General features: G+C 46.7%; 1 protein-coding gene across 2 annotated transcripts in view; it reads right to left on the reverse strand.

The window, feature by feature from the left end:
- Nucleotides 1-15538, reverse strand: part of MALT1 (MALT1 paracaspase) — a 43064-nt gene extending 27526 nt beyond the window's left edge. Inside the window, exons 1-5 of one of the 2 annotated variants that reach the window (XM_060280345.1) lie at nucleotides 15120-15538; nucleotides 12485-12651; nucleotides 7572-7693; nucleotides 6321-6471; nucleotides 1460-1638 (exon numbers count right to left, since the gene is read on the reverse strand). In XM_060280345.1, the coding sequence (XP_060136328.1) occupies nucleotides 1460-1638; nucleotides 6321-6471; nucleotides 7572-7693; nucleotides 12485-12651; nucleotides 15120-15277 (777 nt within the window). In that variant the 5' untranslated portion in view covers nucleotides 15278-15538. The remainder of the gene's footprint in view (nucleotides 1-1459; nucleotides 1639-6320; nucleotides 6472-7571; nucleotides 7694-12484; nucleotides 12652-15119) is intronic. The other variant, XM_035100624.2, reaches the window with a different exon arrangement.
- Nucleotides 15539-18324: the final 2786 nt, after the last annotated feature.

Below are 18324 nucleotides of genomic sequence, written 5' to 3' on the forward strand. Positions count from 1 at the left end.
AAGAGATTCAAGCAGATATTATCAGCATGCTAATGACAAGAGCATGAGGAAGTTAAAGAACATCTTAATTTATATATAGAATTTCAAGATCATGCTTTTAAAAGTATTTATTTCCAGGCGGCTTTTAATTTATATTTGATAACACTGATTCATTTATTATTTATTTTCCAGACCACCTTTCCAGATGTATTTTTATAAAGCAAAGTACAGAAAAAATGAAAAAGACATTTTAAAAACAAAGCATTAAAATGTACAATTAAAAATATTAAAATGGGAAGAGTAGTGAAACTATGATATTCCAAACCAGCCATTCCACATAAACCCTGGCTTACAGCCATTAAAAGCAATCCTTACAACAATAAAATATATCTCCTAATAAAAGCAGACCAACATAAAAACATGCTGGTCCCATCTAAAAGGCAACCAGAAAGGAGTTGAAGGATCTCTCAGGGAAGCGAGCTCCACAAACAAGCAGCCATCACCCAAAATATCCCCTCACTTGCACCCACTGCCCTCAAAATGGCCGGGAGACAAGCATGTACCACTTGATTCATTGTCAATTTAGTAAAATGTTCCACACGGTGCTGCCCTTGAAAATGGTCTGGCAGTTGCAGCTGGTGCAGGATGCATCTGCTAGTGTATTAAGTGATTTTTCTTACCAGAATCACATAAAACTCATTCTGTGCAAATTGCACTGGCTGACGTTGTGCTACTAGGTTCGATGCCATCTTGGCAATTAAGGTCTGCAAAGGGGACCTTGCTGGTTTCACAGGGCCTTCTCGGTTGTGGCATCCCAGCTACAGAATGCCCGCCTCCAGGAGATTTAGCTTCCCTCATTGGTTGCCATAGACCAGACATGTTCAACCGGTCGACCGCGATCAACAGGTAGATCGTGTTGGTGCTCCATGTCGATTGCGGTATTTTAAAAAGTGATCGCCTGTGTGCTCCTGATCGATCGCTCTGCACCCCGCCCCTGGCACTATGTCCCATTGCCACCATCACCACTTTGAAAGTGGCAGTGTTTGAAGTAGGGAGGACGGCATATTGTTGTATGAGCTATTCAGAGCAATCCTTCCCCAGAAAAGCTCAACAACTCTGAACACTGCTCCCCCCAAAAAAGCTCAACTACTCTTGGCAATGACAATGGGTAGATCACTGCCGGTTTTGTTATACTGGGAGAAGATCACAGTCTCTAGAGTTGGACGCGCCTGCCATAGACCAAAAATACTCATCTTTTTCTGCAAGCATTTGGAAATACCTGAATTTTTCAGGTCCTGAGATGTGGATAGCTGCTGTTTGATTTTCTTCCTGATTTTAATGTTTTTAGTTTTATGGTACAGTAATAGTATTGCGTATATGGCTACAGTATTTGCTGTGTAACTCCTGCCTGCCATGCTGGAATTATTACTTGTGGCAATAAATCTAACAAATAAACAAAGGCAAAAGAGTTAAGACTCACCTTATAGACCTTTTTATCCCCATTAGGCAGTGGAGATCCATTTCTGTACCACTGATATTGTGGCATAGGGATTCCTATAGCTCCGCACTGCAGAATCAACGTTTCCCCTACTAGCAGGTTTTGGCACTGTGGATGGATGTAAATATGTATTTTCTTTTCAGGTAAATCCGGACAGTTTCCTTAAATGCAAGATTAAGAAAGGGAATTTGAGATTCTTCAGCAGCTGATGGTAAAAATAGACACTTTGTTCATTTATGTACATTTTATACTACTTTCTATAATTAAAAAAAACCCTCTTGCTTATATAAAAGCAACTTAAAAGTACAACAACGTTCACGATTTGATACTAAACAGATTTGGAACATGCACTACCTCTTTTTTGCAGCATACCCAAGAAAGGGGAGCTGCAAAATTTGTGAAGTGTTTCATTGCTTTTCTAAAAACACATTTTTAAAGATGCTTTTAATTGTTTAAAATATATTTTGTTTTTAATAGCATAGTTGTAACTTTTTTGTGCATTTGCCACCCTGGGAGGAAGGGTAGGCTATAAATGCACACTGCCCAGGCTTGCGCCCTGAGGAGGTCACTTTGCCGCTGCTAACACAGCGGCTGGACTTCACCCCTGGAGACACACTCCATTGTCTCTCGAGACAGATGGATGCCAACAGCAACCACTTGCCACAGCAAGTGTGGAAGAGAGATTGTGAGGGTGGGTTCAGGGGGAGGGGGCTTACATAGGAAATCAGCAGACAGCGGAAGGGTCCTCTTGCTACCCTACAGAGCAAAAACAACAGCCTAGGTTTCAAACTGCATTAACTACTGGATATCTTGCCTTAATAGATAAGCTAATTGAATTTTTTTTAAAGTAAAGATCAGAACCCTGCACAGCAAGTTATTTCAAGTTAGTGACACCCTCCCAAGGCATTCTGAGAGACTCACATTGAGTTCCTGCATTTTGTTTCCTGTTAACACTAAAGCATTGCCAAATATAACCTGCGTAACACACACACAGACTCGTTCTACACAGCTGAATGCCACTGACAGTAAGGGAATAGCATCAGTCTTCCTGTTTCTTCACAGGGCGCTTGCATATTTCTAGGGGAGTACATTGAAGGAGTTGCACTTCAGACCCAGGAATGGGATTTACCTCCCCTTAGTGGTATTAGAAGTGCTTGATTGGGAGGAGAACTATGTAAGGCCACCTTGAGCTCCTTGGAGAAAAAGGTGGGTTATAAATGCAATAAATAAATAACAACCACCACCACCTGGAATTAATTACCGTAATGTATGTGTATTTAAAACAAAACAAAAACTAAGCTTCTGTGGCCAAATATTTCTAACGCACAAACATAAGCTAGCAAGATGTTAGGTATGCATTGAATGTGTGGCACTATGGAGTGCACACATTGTACCATTAGAGCAGAGCAGGATCTGTCAGAAGTTTGTAACTCAGTTGTTGTGGTCAATCAATCATGTGTCAGCGTGCATGGATTAAAAGGTTTAGACAACCCAGACACATGCTGCAGTTGCCACCTAACCTGTCAAGGGCTTTGGATTAAAGGTTCAACATCATCATGTACTGCATGCATTGAAACTCTCTGGTCTTCCTACAGCTCCAGATGCTCTCGTTTTATAGGACACGAAGAGCAGGCAGACTGTGTTCAAGGGGGTCCAACAATTGATGTGCGCTACACGTATACAAGGCTGCTTTCAAAGAAGACACTGAAATAATTTACTAGGCATTTTGTGCCTAGTAAATGGCTTCATGAGATATATTTAGAAACTCTTGAAGCCATTATATACACAATACAAATAATTTTGAAACAGGAAATATTCAAAACAAAATTCCACTTTGTTCCCCAAGATGTGCCCAACAGCCAGGTAACTGAGTTCCACCCAAGGAATTATTTGTTCTTTCCCAGAGGCATTCCTGTTGATCATTCTCTTATTCACTACTACCACGTCAGTTCACCCATCACACAACTAAACAGATTTTCACAAATAACATGAACAGTATTTCTGTATCTCTTAGGTGTTTTTAACCGTATGCACACACACTTCTTTCCCAATCTTCTACTGTTACCAATTAACCAGAGTGTGGCATCAGGGTTATGCAGTTTTACAAACCCTGCTTAACAGCTAATCATGCCTTGACACAAATGTTGAACACAGACAGAATGGAGGACAGAAGAAGAGCCATGCTCTGATCTCCTAAGTAAGGGAAATGTTATGACTGCAAATCTTTTGGTCTCTATGGGCTCCTTCAGCTATAAATTCAATTAATAGTAATAAAAATTAAGAAAGCCAAACAGCCCTTGTGCCATATGACATCAAGACCTTCTTTTCAATTCAAACGAGCCCCTGGAAATGTAGCTATTTAAATTATCAGAAGGACATCTAATGTTAATAGGAATGGTCTGTAAAGATTGTAAATGTAATTTTTTAAAATCAAAGATAGAAACATATAGCATCTGAACTCTCCTCCTGGGCGAGTCTTATAGCACTCCCATTTTTTCTTAACTAGTTCATTTGAACATGCATAAATGCAAAAATCAGTGTAATGTCAGAACAGTTTGACAATAATACGAAATTCTCTTTTAAGATCAGGTAGTCAGAAAAGACTGAAGAGCATTTCTTGCACAAACCATAGTGCTAGGGGAGTGATGACAATAACATAAACAGCTAGGGTAGGACGGTTCATTCCAGGGTCATGGCCTGCTCCCTTGTAATTGCACTGTAGTTATTACTGTTTTCCTCATATGCATACTTCCCTGGTATGTTACACACAAAACACTATCGCAGTTGTCTGCAAAAATTACAATTATGTACTGCTTTATAATAGATTCTTCTCTGTGCAGTTTCAAGGTGGCTCATTGACCTTTGGATGCCGGGAACGCCATCAAAATTTCACAATTACGGAACAGTTTGGCATAATTAATCATAACTTTTCCAGGGTAGTGAACTATGAACTGGGAAGTACCTTAACCATATGAAACCAGAAGTGTAGTCTGGTGTCTGTGGAAAAAGGGAACCTGGCAGAAGAAAATGCTCATTACGGCTGTGGATGATTCAAGCAATTTTAGTGAAACCAAAACAAGGTCACAGAACATGATTCTCAGGACCTCCCCGGACAATCAATTTTCGGAGCAATAAATATACTCTTAGTTTTCCTTGTGGTGCAAGGTGGTATTCAGCCATGATTTACTCAGAGTAGACCCAGTGAAATTAATGAACATGACTAAGTTAGGTCCATTATTGTCAGTGGGTCTAATTTGACTAAAAATTAGCTGAATACCACCCACAGTGTCTAGGTGTGTAACATTTGGAAATGGAAAATTCCGCCTCAAATCCCCACTCGGCTATATAGTCTGAGGCAATGTTCTCTCCCTCCCTCCCTCCTTCTCTCTCCACCTTATCTCATAGGCTGTGAAGCAAATACACCATCATCTTGAGCTTCTTAAAGAAAAGGTAGCATATGAGAATAACAAATAATACAGTGTGCAAAGTCTAGACATCCTCCCTTCTGTTGCAAGGTATCACATTTCCCCTGCACTCAGTGAGCTATGTTTTGCTGAGGGGAAATGCAATTATTTCCCTTGGCTACTGCAATTGTCCAATTCATCTACTGAATGCTGACTGTAACAACTTTATCTACTCCACTATAGCTGCTTTAAATGTCCTGTTCTAATTGAATTGCAAGAATACTCACCAAGTCCTTAACTGAGTGGCAGTTTTGTGACATTTTGTGAATGTTTCACTTGTAGTTTTTCAGGGCTGTGGGTTTTTTTTGGGGGGGGGGGTTGAACCTGGAGGCTCCCCCTCTCAGTTTGGGAGAACATATCCATACTGAATACATATTTTTTGACAGAGGTGAACTATCTCCTCCCAATGCCTCACAACCATTCCATGAAGATCATGGCATCATACTATTGACTCATCTTCAGCCTGACCTGGAGATGCCAGAAATTGAATCTGGGACCTTCTGCATTCAAAGCAGGTGCTCTACCACTAATAGTAATAATAATAATTTTATACCCCGCCCATCTGGCTGGGTTGTCCTAACCACTAAGCTATGGTCCTATTTGTGTGTGTGCTTGCCTGCTCAAGCAGAGGCTGACTGGGGTGGGGAGAAGAATAAATCATGGCGGGATTATAACAAAATATCACAAAAATGACTTTGGGACTTGCATTGACTGAGCAGCTGAATAAGCCGTAGATTAGGGAAGACCAAAAGAAACTGAAGGATAGGAGGGGATCTGAACATACACTTTAATTGTAACTCGGGCCCCATTTATGCAGCCAGTGGAATCAAATGGCTATGCTTTTTATAAAATGAACCACCTCAGGCTGCAGGTGGTGGCAAGTCTGAATGCTTCCCTAATGGGGAAAAACCTCCCTCCACAAAGAAAGCTAAGATGTCAGGTAAAGGCCACGCTCGTGACAAGCGACTTTTCATTATGTAGGGCATTTATCCAAGGGGAAACATTAACCCTCTGCACCTGCTAGGTGAAGTGGTAAGCCTCAGGAAAAGCATTTCCATTTGATTCTACTACTTATAGGAAGTGGCTGCAAGCTGAAACAAAGCAGAAAAAAGGGTGGGGAACGATCCTGTTCTCAAGACGGAGGCATGGGGAACAAAGGACAGGAGCACATGTACTTTCTGGAAGCAGGAACTATAGAGCAGGAGGAAAATTCCATCATCAGTGGCTCTACGCCGGTCTGAGACATTCTTCACAATCATTACCAAGAGAAGAAAAAACAGTAACGCGTAAGCTCCCATAACCCACTGGCCGCAAAGACCCAGAAGCATCATAATCGCAGCAGAATGCCTTTATTGTACGACGTATGTTTCTTAACTCACCATGGCAAGCTCCTTGGATTTCACAGACATCTAGCTGTGCCCACTGGCTGAACTGGTAAGTATAGTCACTGTTTACTCGGCATATGTAAAATCCAGCATCCTCTGCAGTTACTTGGTTGAGCACCAGTTCTTGGGTATTGCCACGTGGAACCTGAGTTAGGAACAAAAAACAAAAACAAAATGCAAATTGCAACGATGGAGGATAAAGCACGATGGAGGATAAAGCACGATGGAGGATAAAGCACAATAGTACCGGTACTTGTTTTTTTCATACAAGAACTATACTCAAAGATGATTATAGTTTGAACTTAACATATGAACATTAAAGGAGCCCTGCTGGATCAGGCCAAAGGTCCATGTAGTCCAACATTCTGTTATCCAAGTGGCCAACCAGATCTCTACCGGTATAGGAAGCTTGGAAGTGGGACCTGAATATCACAGCACTCTCCCCACGATATTCCAGCAACTGACATTCAGAAGCAAGCAAGTAGAGGCAGAATATAGCAATCATAGCTAAAAAAAGGTCTTATCCTCAAAGAATTCATCAAGAATTTCAAGCCATCCAAGTTGACAGCCTGTGGGAGGGAATTCCATCCTGTTCAGGGAATGCCATAGTTTTAATTATGCACTGTGCAATTAATTATTTTATTTTGGCTATCCTGGGTCTTCCAATATTCAGCCTCTTTGGATGGCCATGAGTACTAGTATTTCCAATTTGTCCACACCATTTGTAATTGAATAAACCTCGCTTTTTCAAAAAGAAAAAGGCCAAATGTTTATAGGCAAGTTGCTCTAATTCCCTGACCATTTTGGGTGCCCTTTTCTGAATCCTTTCTAGATCTACAATATCCTTTTAGAGGTGAAGCAACCAGAACTGTACACAACATTCCAAGTTTGGTCTCACCATTGGTTTGCAGAATGGCATTATGATATTAGCAGTTTTATTTACCAGCTAAGAATAATGACCATTTTGCTTCATAGTTTACAGTGGTACCTCGGGTTAAGAACTTAATTTGTTCTGGAGGTCCCTTCTTAACCTGAAACTGTTCTTAACCTGAGGTACCACTCTAGCCACTGGGGCCTCCCGCTGCCGCCGCGCAATTTCTGTTCTCATCCTGAAGCAAAATTCTTAACCCAAGTTACTATTTCTGGGTTAGCGGAGTCTGTAACCTGAAGCGTCTGTAACCTGAGGTACCACTGTACTTATCAACACTCCCGTTATTCCCAGAGCTTCCTCATAAGTTGATTTACCGCTTTGTTTTCTTTGAACCACTGATAATGAAGAAATGGATAACCAGCTGCCCAGCAGCTTAGCTTCACTGTCTGGCCAGATAGAACAGCTTGAGATTCTGGTTCTGCAACTATAATTATACCTGTAAAAAGAGGGGGGGAAACAAGCCATTTTTAATGCGGAAGATTAAACCATTTACACCTGATGTTTTATTATTAACATAATTGTGAATTGTTTGCAAGAAAATTTGAGAATAAAGTCCTGTTACTTCTTTTGTTTGACATCTCAGTGGCTTTTGATATCATTGTGTCAGCCGAACCCAAGCTGGAGGTTTGGTACTCCCAAGCAAACATGGGTGGTAAATAAAGAACAAACCTTGACTTGGGAATCTCTCTAAAGAGAAACAAACCACATGGCCGGGTTCAGATGACATAGCAAGCCCAAGCCTCTGGTGTGGCCAGAATCACAGACTTTAAAGCAGCATGTTTGTTGCTTGTTTGCATTAAACTGCAGTTAAACATTAACTATGGATTCACATGACGTATGAGCCGTGCCATACTAGCTTGAACTTAAGAATTGCGGCTAGAGGGTAGTTAACTAGGTTCTTTTCTCTATGCATGCCATTAAAATATTGTGAGAACATTGCCCATATTTTAGGTAAGGTAAAAGGTAAAGGACCCCTGGATGGGTAAGTCCAGTCAAAGGCAACTATGGGGTGCGGCACTCATCTTGCTTCAGGCCAAGGGAGCCAGCATTTGTCCACAGACGGCTTTCCGGGTCATGTGGCCAGCATGACTAAACCACTTATGGCACAATGGAACACTGTGACGGAAACCAGAGCGCACAGAAAGGCCATTTACCTTCCCACTGTAGTGGTACCTATTTATCTACTTGCATTGGTTTACTTTCGAACTGCTAGGTTGGCAGAAGCTGGGACAGAGCATCGGGAGCTCACCTCGTCATGGGGATTCAAACTGCCAACCTTACAATCGGTAAGCTCAAGAGGCTCAGTGGTTTAGACCACAGTGCCAATGAAGACCTTAAGCCAACAAAGGTGAATAAAATCACAGCAATGAATACTTTGACCTCTACATTTAGATGGTATTGGCAGATGGTCATTAAATTCAATTTGCTCTCTACACAGTGAAGGTTACAATGTCAACATATGCAAGCGGTATACCGTGTTTCTCATATTATAAGACATGTCTTATATTAATTTTTTCCTCAAAAAAACACGACATGGCTTATTTTCAAGGGATGTCTTATTTTTTAATAAAGTGCACGCGGGCGCTGTTTGCCGGGCTTGTCAAGCCCAGCAAACAGCGCCCGCCGATCTTCGGTGACAGGCGGGGGTGGGCGGAGAGCGGAGAACGATCTCCGCTTCCCCCCCACCCCCGCCTGTCACACAGCACAGGTCCGAAGATCGGAGGGCGCTGTTTGCCGGGCTTGTCAAGCCCAGCAAACAGCGCCCGCCGATCTTCGGTGACAGGCGGGGGTGGGGGGAGAGCAGAGAACGATCTCCGCTTCCCCCCCACCCCCGCCCGTCACACAGCACAGGGCCGAAGATCGGCGGGCGCTGTTTGCCGGGCTTGTCAAGCCCAGCAAACAGCGCCCGTCGATCTTCGGTGACAGGCGGGGGTGGGGGGAGAGCGGAGAACGATCTCCGCTTCCCCCCCACCCCCGCCCGTCACACAGCACAGGTCCGAAGATCGGCGGGCGCTGTTTGCCGGGCTTGTCAAGCCCAGCAAACAGCGCCCACCGATCTTCGGTGACAGGCGGGGGTGGGGGGAGAGCGGAGAACGATCTCCGCTTTCCCCCCCACCCCGCCCGTCACACAGCACAGGGCCGAAGATCGGCGGGCGCTGTTTGCCGGGCTTGTCAAGCCCAGCAAACAGCGCCCGCCGATCTTCGGTGACAGGTGGGGGTGGGGGGAGAGCAGAGAACGATCTCCGCTTCCCCCCCCCCCCGCCTGTCACACAGCACAGGTCCGAAGATCGGAGGGCGCTGTTTGCCGGGCTTGTCAAGCCCAGCAAACAGCGCCCGCCGATCTTCGGTGACAGGCGGGGGTGGGGGGAGAGCAGAGAACGATCTCCGCTTCCCCCCCACCCCCGCCCGTCACACAGCACAGGGCCGAAGATCGGCGGGCGCTGTTTGCCGGGCTTGTCAAGCCCAGCAAACAGCGCCCGTCGATCTTCGGTGACAGGCGGGGGTGGGGGGAGAGCGGAGAACGATCTCCGCTTCCCCCCCACCCCCGCCCGTCACACAGCACAGGTCCGAAGATCGGCGGGCGCTGTTTGCCGGGCTTGTCAAGCCCAGCAAACAGCGCCCACCGATCTTCGGTGACAGGCGGGGGTGGGGGGAGAGCGGAGAACGATCTCCGCTTTCCCCCCCACCCCGCCCGTCACACAGCACAGGGCCGAAGATCGGCGGGCGCTGTTTGCCGGGCTTGTCAAGCCCAGCAAACAGCGCCCGCCGATCTTCGGTGACAGGTGGGGGTGGGGGGAGAGCAGAGAACGATCTCCGCTTCCCCCCCGCCTGTCACATAGCACAGGTCCGAAGATCGGAGGGCGCTGTTTGCCGGACTTGTCAAGCCCAGCAAACAGCGCCCGCCGATCTTCGGTGACAGGCGGGGGTGGGGGGAGAGCGGAGAACGATCTCCGCTTTCCCCCCCACCCCGCCCGTCACACAGCACAGGGCCGAAGATGGGCGGGCGCTGTTTGCCGGGCTTGTCAAGCCCAGCAAACAGCGCCCGCCGATCTTCGGTGACAGGCGGGGGTGGGGGGAGAGCAGAGAACGATCTCTGCTTCCCCCCCACCCCCGCCCGTCACACAGCACAGGGCCAAAGATCGGCGGGCGCTGTTTGCCGGGTTTGTCAAGCCCAGCAAACAGCGCCCGCCGATCTTCGGTGACAGGCGGGGGTGGGGGGAGAGCGGAGAACGATCTCCGCTTCCCCCCCCCCCCCGCCTGTCACACAGCACAGGTCCGAAGATCGGCGGGCGCTGTTTGCCGGGCTTGTCAAGCCCAGCAAGGAGCGCCCGCCGATCTTCGGTGACAGGCGGGGGTGGGGGGAGAGCGGAGAACGATCTCCGCTTCCCCCCCACCCCCGCCTGTCACACAGCACAGGTCCGAAGATCGGCGGGCGCTGTTTCCCGGGCTTGTCAAGCCCAGCAAGGAGCGCCCGCCGATCTTCGGCTCTGTCCCCCGATGCGCTACGGCTCGGGGAAGCAGGCAGGGAGCTCCTGCTGGGTCCCGCGGCTTCGCCTCTCACTCGGTCGGGGCTTTGCGATAGTGCTTATTTTCGGGGTATGTCTTATTTTTCACCAACCCTTTGAAATCCTGTCATGGCTTATTTTTTGGGGATGCCTTAAAATATGAGAAACACGGTATTTCTCATTTGCATGGAATTTTGATGGGATTGCTGTTATAGAACTCTCAGAAGGAGCAGAGAATACCTGTTTTTATTCAGCACGACTGCAAAGTGGCAACATTACAGCCACATTCACCTTAATGGTCTGTGGCTGATAAGCAACCCCATTTTTTGTATATGTTGTTGTTGTTTAGTTGTTTAGTCGTGTCCGACTCTTCGTGACCCCATGGACCAGAGTACGCCAGGCACTCCTTTCTTCCACTGCCTCCTGCAGTTTGGTCAAACTCATGTTCGTAGCTTCGAGAGCACTGTCCAACCATCTCATCCTCTGTCGTCCCCTTCTCCTTGTGCCCTCAATCTTTCCCAACATCAGGGTCTTTTCCAGGGAGTCTTCTCTTCTCATGAGGTGGCCAAAGTATTGGAGCCTCAGCTTCACGATCTGTCCTTCCAGTGAGCACTCAGGGCTGATTTCCTTCAGAATGGATAGGTTTGATCTTCTTGCAGTCCATGGGACTCTCAAGAGTCTCCTCCAGCACCATAATTCAAAAGCATCAATTGTATATACACCTTTGTATATACACAGATGTAAAGGACATACAGAGTAGCTTGAACTGACATAGCTAAAGTAATCAACCAGCATGGCACACCTATCTTGTCCTGTTGTGAAAAAAAATTCCAGTCATGATTCACCCATCGCTATGGAGGGGGCATTTGCCTCCCTGCTGATGGATTCTCCTTCTTCCTCGCCTAGACATGTTTCAGACTATCCTCTTCCCCAACCAATTTTACTTTTAAAATGATCTGATTTCATTTAGATGTAAATTCTGACCCATCAGTTTGTATTTACTTTTTAATATTGAAGATGAAGATGTAAACAATCTCTGTATAGTGGACCCTTGGGTTACGTTACCTTCAGGTAACGTAACTTTCGGGTTGCGAATGTGGCAAACCCGGAAGTGTATTCTTCCAGGTTTCGCCACGCACACATGTACAGAAGCGCTCTGCACGCCTTGCGCATGCACAGAGGCGCCCTATCACACTGTATGCGTGCGCAGAAGTAGCGCTTCTACTTGCGGATTTTTCGGAGTATGTATGGACCCGTGGAATGAATTACATTCGTATCCAGAGGGTCCACTGTACTTCACTCATTTATAGTCAGTTTCGGTTTAAGAACGGACTTCCAGAACGGATTAAGTTTGTAAACCAAGGTACCACTGTATTTGTTCTTGCTGCAAGAGACTAAAGTGGCTACTAGTCTGGAAAATGTTGCACTTAGCATAAAAGTAGCCTGACTCTGAGTCTGCACATGTAGACCTTTAAAGTCTCCTTCCCAAGAGGTGAAGAAAGCTTAAGGGACTTTGGTAGATCCAAAACAAGACAGGTAACTGGAAATGGGAGGAGAAAGCTGACCACTCACCCTTCCTTCCCTCCCAGTTATGATTTTAGCCTTCAATATTTTCTTGCCTGTTGGTGGAAGCCTTCCAAGTTCTGAACCAGCAGAGCCAAGCCACTTTCCAAATTTTCAACATAAAGCATAACTCAGATTTAGCAGAACCATAAACTCACTTGGGGGGTTGAGACACTGAAGTGCCTCAGTGTGTTCTAAGGCCTGCAGCAATTCTGTCAGCTCCAACACAGTGCAGCCTCTCTCTCCCATTAGCTGAAGAAGACTCCAGCTCGGACTTCCTTCGGGCTCCAGAACTTGGAGAGAACACTGTTCCAATTCCAGGGAACTGCAAAGAATCATAATATATAAAAAAGAAAATATTTTTATATTTATATAATTATGAAAGGTAAAAAGGTAAAGGACCCCTGGACAGTTAAGTCCAGTCAAAGGTGACTATGGAGTTGCAGTGCTCATCTCTCAGAGCAACGGGAGCTCAACCCGCCATGGGGATTCAAACCGACAACCTTCTGATCAGCAAGCCTAAGCAGGGGTCAGCAACCTTTTTCAGCCGTAGGCCGGTCCACTGTCCCTCAGACCATGTGGTGGGCCAGACTATATTTTTTGGGGGGGGGGGAGAACGAATTCCTATGCCCCACAAATAACCCAGAGATGCATTTTAAAGAAAAGCACACATTCTACTCATGTAAAAACACGCTGATTCCCAGACCATCTGCGGGGCTGCATTGAGAAGGCGATTGGGCCGCATCCAGCCCATGGGCCTTAGGTTGCCTACCCCTGCCTAAGAGGCTCAGTGGTTTAGACCAGTGTTTCCCAACCTTGGGTCTCCAGCTGTTTTTGCACTACAACTCCCATCATCCTTAGCTAGCAAGACCAGTGGTCAGGAATGATGGGAATTGTAGTCCAAAAGCAGCTGGAGACCCAAGGTTGGGAAACACTGGTTTAGACCACAGTGCCACCCACGTTCCACTATGCCACTGTGATATGACTATGACTAATTAGGGGACTAAAAACCTTTCTCCCCTAGAACATTCCTCAAAAAAGGGTTCTGGCACTAGAATGTAAACTGAATGTAAACTGCCCAGCTATTTATATCAAACACTTCCTCAATACAACTTCTCAGTTCCTTTTAACAAGAACATGACCCTGTATTCACAGTGATGTCTTAAGCCCCAAATTCTACGATTCTACTTAACTCTTTGTCTATAATATTCCAGCTTATCATTAGCCTCATGTCTAGAGAGGGTATATTTACTTTGATGAAGGATTCATGAAATGTTATGATACCAGCTATCTCCCAGTATCAGAATACTGTTCCTCACAATTTGACTTTCTTGGACAACAGAACAAACTGAAGTGGGAAACCTGCCACCCAGAGGCTACTACCGCCCCCCTGGATTGTCCCAGTGCCCTCCAGGGGGCGGTATCATCCACTTTGGGAAACACTGGGCTGGATGATCCTCAGAGTCCCTTCCAACTCTATGATTCTATGAAATTGTTGAAATAAATACACTGCATTGCAGGGGGTTGGACTGGATGCCTCTTGGGGTCCCTTCCAACTCTGCAATTCTATGATTCTATTAAATGCAATAATTGTGCTTTAGCTGCTTGTATTTTTTATCATGATGGGTTCCTTTGGGAAGAAACATAGAGTCCAAAATGCTATCCTTTAAATGCTGCCTTGATTCAATAACCCATTAAAGGAAGCCTAAAGGATAGTCACTATGGCTATGTTCTACCTGTACTGTCAGGTCTTTTCCCCCTCGCTCGAAGTTTTCTATTGTTCTACTTATACTGACAGCTTTTCCAAGATCCACCTGAAAATTATTTTTATTGGAATACTTTGAAATAAGTTTAGACATGACAGCTCAATAGCACACACTTCTCTTGTGCTATTTAAATATTAAAAGGGGGAAATGTACTGAAAATTATTAATACAGTATACCAATTTTAGCATGCCTGAGCAGCTGGGCAGATAAATATATAGCTACACACACACCCCTCAAATTAATTGCAACTTTGATTTTAGATTCGGCCACTGTTGCAACCCTTCCAGTTGCCTAATTTGATTTGTGCTTTGTCCATTCATCAAGTTGCCCATTCATTTTATGAAGCCATGCATTCCTAAAAGGGACAGGTCTTCCATGGCGAAACACACATACCGTGTTGTAAATCATTCCAGGAAACTTTCCATTGCAGATTCCCCCTCCCCCATTTATCACTTCTTTTGGCCCTTAGAAACAATGAAGAGGTTTGAGATAAGGGGGAGCTCCTGGTCCCACCTCTTGAAAGCCATTCTATTATTTTTGTCATCATAAATTACAGTATTTCCCATTACTCTTTTACACGTCCACCACATTTGAAAGATTCTTTCATATGGAAAAATTCCTTCAGTACCATCTTAAAGACCAACTAAGTTTTTATTTTGGTATGAGCTTTCGTGTGCATGCACACGTCATCAGATACTTTCATATGCACACTTTCATATGGCTTAGCCTTCTCTAACCCGCTCTTAAAAGCTACGCAAGCGGGCGGCCGTCATGTGGCAGCGAGTTCCACCGTTCAAACTGTGTGCGAAGAAGCACTTTTCTCGCCCTGCTCGGCCGAGTCTCCTCATCCAGCATCGCTGGGGGGACATCTTCCTCCTCCTCCCCAACCCACCGCGCCCACAAACGGGTTTCAGCCCGGTCGACGAAAACTCCTGTGGCGCCCGAAAGCCTCGCAAAAAGAGAGGCCTGCCTTTCCCTCGACGGCCTGAGGCACCAGCGAGGTCTCCTCACCCCTACACCTGCTCACCTCAGCTTCACGCCGCGGTGGCTGCCGGCCAGCTGCGCCAAGTCCCTCCAGCCTCTGCCCGGAGCCGACCGGTCCAGAGAGCCGCTCAGCCTCCTCAGCAGCGGCTCCTCGAGGCGGTGGATGGGCAGAGGGGCGGCCGGCGGCAGCGACCCCGCCATGCTCGGGAAGCGAAGGGGCGGCGGCCGCAGCCACCGATTCCAGTGGAGGAGGCTCGTCCCCTCAGAAAGACTTCTTCCCTCGGACTTGCGCGCAGAAAGCGAAAGGGAAGCAAGGCGCCGCGAAACTCCGAGGCGCTCAGGAAATCCCCGCCCCGTCGTAGCAGGAAGCCCGCGGAGGCCCCGCGCCGGAGCCTCGCCTCGTTTCTCCTCAGCCGCCCGCCCTCTCGAGGCTGTGGGGAAGCCAGCCGACACCGGGGCAGGCCGCGCGACGCCGCTGCCTCTCCGAAATTTCGCGCGCCTTTCCCGCCCCTCAGTGGGGGAGTTCGTGTTTGCCAGGCTTGGGAGGGAGGCACCTGTGTGGCCCCTCTTCCCAAATCAGGCCTCCTCCTTCTTTGCTGAGGGGTGCGGGTTAATGCGTGCATATTTGTTATTATTTTATTTTCATTTACCTATCTCTCTAGCAGTGTCCCGCCTTTCCTGCAAGGAGCTCAAGGTGCCGTGTTGGTGGTAGGAATAATAGTAATAGTAATAATAATAGTAGTAGTAGTAGTAGTAATAATAATAATAATAATAATAATGCATTATAGGTTTGGACCTGTGCAATGAAATGTTGCAGAGTGCCATGCTTTCCTGCTTGAGCCATTTTTGGATATGGCAAGACTCAATGAAGCAAGATTCTGCAAAGTCTGATGTGAGACGGATAACACTTGCCCCACTTTTAGTACTGTACATTAAGACATGAGTGTAGCCATAAGAAGGGGCAGCTGCTGCCCCCCTAAAAAAATCAATAAAAATACATAGCAAACTGAGGTTCTGCCCCACCCCACCCCAAACAAAAGGCCTGCCCTCCCTAACAAAAATCCTGCATTCAGACCTGCTAAAACTCTGCAATACATAGCCCGCTAGAATGCAATAGATGAAGCAGATTTCACAGCACCCTACTTTGCTATCTTCGGTGGTTTTCCTTCATATGCTTAAATATGTACTCTGATCCTTAACACCTGCCTACTCAGATGCAAGTTCTTTGAGTTCAGTGGGACTTGCTCCCAGTTGAGTGCATGCCTCATGCTTCCACTCCCTGCTGCCCCTTGTAGGATTTCAATGCCCTGCTTCTATCCTCAGTGTCTTTCCATGTCAGCATACAGCCTCTCAGCCTGCAAAATTGCCCTCCTTGAAAATGGGACACAGTTTCTTGGTAGGTTCTCCTCCTGCCTCAGCTCTCCTTCCATCTGACTTGTTCAGCTCCGATAAAAAGCTTTTGTCTGGCTGGTTCCTGGATTGCCATCTAGTTGTGTTTTTTTTAAATCATATGGTTCTGACTCTCTTGACTTCCTCACAACTAGTTCCAGATTCTCCTTCTACCCAGTACTTCATTTCTAATATTAGATGTCCTGCGTCTTAAGACTGGCCTGGTTCCAACCTTCTGACCTGGAGTCCTCTTCAGCTATCCTAGATGTGTGTGTAGTTAACTTAGTTGCATAAGAAACAAACTTTTCTTATGCTCGGTGGTGCAGTACTCTCTCATTATTTCATATGCCCCAGCGCAGCAATATAGTAGTTTTCTTTAAAAACAAAACAAAACATTGGACTGAACTTCTGTGAGTCCTTTGCCACACTTCATTAGTTCTTACATACAACACTGATGACTTGATTCACATGGTGAAGACGGGAGGGACCCAGACCGACCTCTTCACCTGCGGGAAGTGCAAGAAAAAGAACTGCACCTACACCCAGGTGCAAACCCGCAGCTCAGATGAGCCAATAACCACTTTTGTTGTGTGCAATGAGTGGGGGACCCACTGGAAGTACTGCTGAGATGTCCTGGACCAGAGCATCAGCTGCAGTCACCAACGCTGGGCCGGATCTCTGTCATACATTCCCCCACCACCGCCAGCAACTTTTGTACTGTTTTTGTGGCCGAGTTTGCTTTGTGCTCCGTACATCATCCAGAGGAGAGGAGGTCCCGGCTGCCTGCACACCTCTGGAAAGAGCAGCAGCCAGGGTTGGAGGCTGGGAGGGAACCGGATGGAGAATTTGTGTGGACTTGAACACCTTTGGAGTTTCTCATCCTGAATCAGTATTTTGTGAGGGTCTGGAGCAGTATTAAACATTTTTTAAAGAAAAAAAACCACTGATGACTTCTCTCTCATGTAAACCTCTAGGAACCATTGCAGTCCTTTTGTTCACAGAGAACTCAGTTCCAGCACCTCTCAGGTGGGCACCATTGCCATGGTAAGAGAACAAGGAAGGCGTTCTAGAAAAATAGTGCTGCCTTGATTATCACTACCACCCGTTTCCAAATACCCTATCTTTAAAAAAATCAAGTTGTATTGGTTCCCCATTTATCCCTTTGTAGAGACAGTGGCTATAGCATTTCCCCCTTGCTTTCTGGTTTCCTTCATTTCCCAGGATACTGTTGTCCAGGGGCGTAGCCAGGATGAAAATTAGGGGGGCCAAGGGGCAGGGGAGGGAGGAGGGGCCACAGTGGGGCAAGGAAAGCTCCCTTCTCCCTTGCTGGCTGTGGGGTGGGCGGAGGGAAAGCCAGGCAACCGCTTTGTGCGGCTCTGGGGCTTTCCCTCCACCCACCCCACAGCCAGCCAGGGAGAAGGGAGACGGCACCGGGCGGCAGCGGAGCAGGCTGGCTAGCGGCCCTGCTTCTAGGGGGGGCAACTGCCCCCCTGCCTACGCCCATGCTTCTGTCCCACTGGGGAGACACCTGCACCCCTCTTCCTTCCTTTCTCTTGAAGAGCTGTTTCTGAATGCATGCAGCTTGATGACCTCATCTGCAACTAGGGGAGAGGAAAGGTGAGGGAAGAAAATGCATGCCCACTTCTCTAAAATTGTTTCTGGAAGTTTCTGGAAGCGAGCGATGTTGTAATAGCAATGAGCTGTTCTCCTTAACTGAAAAGAGAGTGCTGAGAAACTCACAGGAAAATCCATTCACAGAAATGCCGTCATGAATCACTTGGGTGGGAGGAGACTCTTGTGGTGTCATCCAGCCCAAAACTGTCACACAGATTTTGGCAGCTTCTCTGATGGAGTTACAG

This window comes from Zootoca vivipara, chromosome 11 (assembly GCF_963506605.1).
Source record: "Zootoca vivipara chromosome 11, rZooViv1.1, whole genome shotgun sequence".
Classification (NCBI taxonomy): domain Eukaryota; kingdom Metazoa; phylum Chordata; class Lepidosauria; order Squamata; family Lacertidae; genus Zootoca; species Zootoca vivipara.